Source organism: Etheostoma cragini, chromosome 23 (assembly GCF_013103735.1).
Source record: "Etheostoma cragini isolate CJK2018 chromosome 23, CSU_Ecrag_1.0, whole genome shotgun sequence".
Lineage (NCBI taxonomy): Eukaryota > Metazoa > Chordata > Actinopteri > Perciformes > Percidae > Etheostoma > Etheostoma cragini.
The window spans coordinates 6,795,774-6,801,024 of record NC_048429.1 but is presented as its reverse complement, the minus strand read 5'-3'; the positions used below and the strand labels follow the sequence as shown (position 1 = coordinate 6,801,024).

The following is a 5,251-nucleotide window of genomic DNA, read 5'->3' as shown; positions in this document are numbered from 1 at the left end:
TGGAAAATGGCTGCAATGAAACAAAGAGTGAAAAATTTAAAGGGGTCTGAATACTTTCCGTACCCACTGTATGTTTTTTAAGAAGAAGCAATGCTTCCCTTGTATACAATTTAATTGTTATTTTTCTTTGATATATATTTTTCTGCTGCACTGCACAACTTTTACATCCGTGTTTACTCCAAAGTAGTCTCTATTCATTGGATCATCATATCCATCCCAGCCTGATAATGTAGCAGAATGTTAGAGGACACTTCAACACTACATTTACAACAAAAGCTGTCTTTCTCTACATGTGATCCAAGCACCATATATCCTATAAAACAACTAAATAAAAAATAAAAAGATAAAATAAAATAAACCCTTGCACAATATGCTCACTCACCCTCATCAGCCAGTCTCTTTAACCTCCATCCCTTACTCTATCTCACACAGTCTTTTTGTCACTTCCTTATTTCTCATAGCAGGTAAAGCACATTGCAAGCTCTCAGCTAACCGCTACACTATTTTAGTGATGCGCCATATCAACCTCTCTCTCATTTCTATTCAAACAACCCTTTTTTAGTTCCACAATCTCAAATGTTGAAACTCTCCAGTGTTAGCGAGGCAAACGCTGATATTTTTCTTGCGGTCCTTGCAGGTTCACTACCTAGGTTTCCATTTTCAACACTTCTTACAGGTTATGTAAACTGGTGTCGTCAACTAAACTACTAGGCCAAAGCTTTGCCTGCCAGCACAGGCCTGTGACTGTGGATCTGACAATGTCATGCATCTCTAGAGGCCAGTTATTGTGTACTTTTGATTCATATTAGTTTACTTTAGAATTGCACAGCTTTATAATGGTTAATGAGAAGGTAGGATCTGTGTTGGATATGCTAATAGTGTGTAAAATACTGTCCTCAGTTTTGTCATTGAGCAAGAGTTAAAGTAGAACGAATGGCAACATCACTTCTTGGTTTTAAATGCCTCACACTGTGGTGTCCAAAAACAAACTGTTTTACCTGGCTAATGCATACGTATTAACCACTGTATATGTTATCTTTCTTTGTTAGGCAGAGAACAGTGGGGTTATATTATGATTGAGAGGTGTGATATTGTTGAAGATGAAAAATTAGCAGTTAACAGAGACCCCAATGCATTTGTCACCATAAAAGACCCCATACTGATTGATGAAGGCACAACAGCTGGCAATGCAATGAAAAGTGAAATGAGGATGTATATTTTTGGCAAAGTGCTAGACACCCAAACAGTATTTCACCTTCATTAATCACCCTTTTCACTCATTAGGTAAATGATTAATAATTCCAGTTTGTGATGTGGAAAATGGTGGGTAACACAATCTGTTTGAATTTTTGAAACCATTATGTAATTAGCATTTAAATTAACAGATATTTTGATAGCACTGCTATGCTTGTAATTGGATACAACATTGCTTCATCTTTTAATTCTTAAAGCATTGGTAGAACTTAAATAAAATATAGACTTTGGATCAGCCACACCTTGATGAAGCACCATGACACTCTCTGGTGGTTTAAAATAGAAACTGAACAAACTCCTTAGTTACATATAAATAAAATAATAGGAGGTGTTGAGAGATTAAAAAAAGAAAACATCCACTTCTGCACCGTGATTCATTCTGCCTGAGTAATTCAGCACATGTAGGGTTAAAGTATAGCTGCAGCATCTTACTGCAGTGTCTAAAGCATTAGGCTGATCGTTACAGTATACACCAGGAGAAGAAGTAAAGGGGGGGGACAAAACATCTCTCTCTAGTACTTCCTTTTTTTCTTCCAAAAATCCTTTTTATTGCATTTATAACATTTGGCACAGTACAAATTCTTGGTGCTTTTACAAGATAAACCTGTAAAGATCGACAGTGAACTTTTTTTCGTTTTTTGTTAAAGAAAGTCTTCTCAGTATAAATATTTTTTTTCTTATCACTGCATTCTCTGTAGCACGGTGTAAAAATCACACAGAATGCCCCCTTTTAAAACAAGACTACCCTCATTTGTCAAAGTCAAGACAGCATCTTAAACAACTCATTGTTTTAAATAGAAGTTACAAGTTAGAAAATAGTTTCAATTTCTTTTTAATATATGTTTCTCTATCACCAGCCCATGGTAGTTTCAATTTTTCCATATATATATATATCAATATATATCAATATATATATATATATATTTATAAGCATGTACAACAAGAAATCATCAGTCTTTTAAGTTTGCACTCTGTACAAAAAAGTAGTTCCTGTCCTTTTTTTGTTGTGCATTCTATTGCATGGAATTTATGACGAAATGACGAAGGGGGGTAAGGGACAGTGGTGGGTGGGAGCTAGGTATCTAGGGAAAGGAGAGGGAGCATTTTGAGGGGGGCTTTTTAAATCTGAGTCTCCTGCACCTTCTCCTTGGTGTGAGTTTTTATGACGAAGGGCTCAGCCATTGCTGTAATGGTGCTGGGCATGGTTCGAGGCAAAGAGTTCCCAATATTGTTTTCTGTCCATTTAGCCCCATGGCCAGTTGGTTTATAGGTGTTATATTTGGGCTTTAGAGTACTGTAGTCCACTTTTTGGGGGCTGTATTCCATTTTATGTGGACTGTAATCAAGTTTAGGTCTCTGAGTGTGTGGACTAAAGTCAGACTTGAAGGCGCTGTAATCCGCTTTCTGGGGGCTGAAGTCAGTGTTAAAGGCGCTGTAATTAGTTGCCGTCTTATGGGAAGAATAAGGGTCCTTGGGTTTGTAGGTACTGTCAGTTTTAGATCTCTGGGTACTGTAGTCTGTTTTGGGTTTAGGCTGAGTGCTATAGTCAGGCTTAAATGGGGTGTAATCAGGTTTAGGTCTTGGGTGAGTTCCAAAGTCTGGCTTGAATGGACTGTATTCAGCCTTAGGTTTATGCTGTGTGTTGTAGTCCGATCTCAACGGGCTGTAGTCATGTTTAGGTTTTGGTTGGGTGCTGTAATCTCGTTTGAATGGGCTGAGGTCAGTTTTCTGCCTAGGATGAGTGCCATAATCAGGTTTGAAGGGGCTGTAGTCTGTTTTAGTTTTTGGGTGAGTGCCGAAGTCGGGTTTGAAAGGGCTGTATTCCGCTTTAGGTTTGTGAGTGCTGTAGTCCTGCCTAAATTGACTGTAGTCAGGCTTTGGTCTATGAAGGCTAAAATCTGGTGTGGATTTGTGAGTGCTGTAATCTGGGATGAATTTGTGGCTACTGAAGTCCATATTTGGCTTGTATGTGGTATACTCAGCCTTCGGCTTGTGAAGGGTAAAATCAGGCTGGGGTTTGTATTCGGCCTTGGGTTTGTGAAAGCTATAGTCAGTCTTGTGGCTGATAAAGTCCAGTTTGTGTATGCTGTTATGGTCCCGGATTTCAGGCAATGAAAGAGCTGACTCTTGAGCTGCAGACGCTGGTGGAGGAAGGTCCTCCTCATCCACCTGGATAATCTCTACAGTGCGGGCAGCTGCCACTGTGCTCCTTTGCTGGTGGCGCTTCCTCAGTTTGTAGAAGGCGATGAGCATGACAGCAGCCAGCAGTGTCACCGCTACAAAGCAACCTATTATGATTTTAGTGGTCTTCATCACTTCATCCAGGCTAGGGCCAGACTTGCCTGGCTTGCTAGTGGCAACTGGCACCACAGATGTCTTAGCTGCACCTGATGGGCTGTCAGTGCTTTGCAACAGCACAGTTGGTGTGGAGATGAAGACTGGCTGAAAGACGGAAGGAGAGGCAGTTGTAGTTGTTGTCCCTAGGCCTATCCCTCCTCCAGCTACCCCAGCCCCTGCTGCAGCAGCTGTAGTAGTTTTAGGTTTGGGCATCTCAGTGGTTGGCCCCAAGACCTCCACAGTCACTGTTGTGAAGTAACTCAAATTGGATGTGTTAAGCTCAGCTGCACTCACATTAAGGTAGGCCGAGGCATTGGAGTTCCCAGCTGCATTGGACACCATACAGGTATAAGTGCCTTTGTCTACTGCCAGGACATTTGAGAAATTAAGGGTACCATCATTGAGGACTGATATTCTCGGGTGACCAGAAGCATGTGTCAGGATAGTCCCATTGGGTAGGAGCCAGCGCACTGAAGACATTGGGGCTGTGCGGCATCGAAGCTCAGCCACTCGCCCTGCTGAGATGTTTAAGTCCCTTGGTGCATCAGCAATGAATGGTGCAGAACACTGGACTGCAGCGCCCTCACCTCGGTCCACCTCAACCAACTGTCGACCTCTCATGCTGGCAGGTGAGTGACAGCGTCCACAGCAAGTTGAGTTGGTAGGGATGTATTCCCTTAGCCAGCGTGCTAGCCATACAGCCTCACAGCCACAGTTCCAAGGGTTATGGTGGAGATGGAGCTCCACCAGATACCTGAGCGGGGAAAATAGATCATGTGGCACACCGCTCAGATTATTATGGGCAAGATTAAGCTCCACCAATGAAGATAGGTCATCAAAACCATTGCGCTCTATCACTGAGATTTGTGAGTTCATCACCCATAGCTTTTTCAGTGAGCGCAGGCCTTTGAAGGAGCCTGGCTTTATCTCTGGGAAGTGATTTTCAGATATCTCCAGTTCCTCCAGGCCCTTGAGGGGACTCAGGTTTGGCATTTCACCCCTTATGTTGCACATGCCCAGATTGAGGTACTTGAGGTTCTGTAGGCCCTCAAAAGCTCCCTCTGAGATGTACTCCAATTTCCGTAATTCTCCCAGGTCCAATCGCATGAGGGAGGGCACCCGGTTGAAGGCATAGGATGGGATACTTTCAATGGGGTTGTTCCTTAGCCACAGTTCACGTAGTTTAGACAGGTACTCAAAGGCCCCACTGGGCACCACCGTCAACCGGTTGTCAAACAGCTCCAGTGTGTTGAGGCTGGTAAGTCCATTAAACGCGCCCACCTCAATCTGCCGTATAGCATTTCGCCCAAGCTGGAGCACCTCAAGGTGGTGCAGGTGGCGGAAGGAGTCAGCCTGCACCGCCTCAATGGCGTTTTCCATTAGATTGAGGTGTCGCGTGTTGGTTGGAATGCCGGGGGGCACACGGGTGAGGCCACGTCGGGTGCACACCACCTTCCCCTGCTGATTACTGCAGGAACACTGCGGTGGACAGCCCTGGGGTCCCTGAGACACTGCCGCCCCCGCCAAGGCCAGGGAGGCACTGCTCCACGCTCGCGCCATCAGGAAGACTACACAGAGCAGGGCGGCTTTCCTGGCACGATGCACAGCTACCCGCCCCAGGAGACTCATGATGTGGCACATTCATAATTCAGCATCATCT

The 5,251-nt window shown here is 43.9% G+C and overlaps 2 protein-coding genes across 2 annotated transcripts in view; one reads left to right on the top strand and one right to left on the bottom strand.

Moving 5' to 3' along the window:
* snd1 (staphylococcal nuclease and tudor domain containing 1) overlaps positions 1–5,251 on the top strand; it is a 171,046-nt gene that overhangs the window by 73,421 nt on the left and 92,374 nt on the right. The gene's annotated exons all lie outside the window — the stretch shown is intronic.
* Positions 1,755–5,251, bottom strand: part of lrrc4.1 (leucine rich repeat containing 4.1) — a 5,213-nt gene continuing 1,716 nt past the window's right edge. The window contains exon 2 of the mRNA XM_034863041.1: positions 1,755–5,251. This exon is cut by the window's right edge and continues 227 nt beyond it. Coding sequence (XP_034718932.1) covers positions 2,374–5,232 — 2,859 coding nt within the window. The 5' untranslated portion in view covers positions 5,233–5,251 and the 3' untranslated portion in view covers positions 1,755–2,373.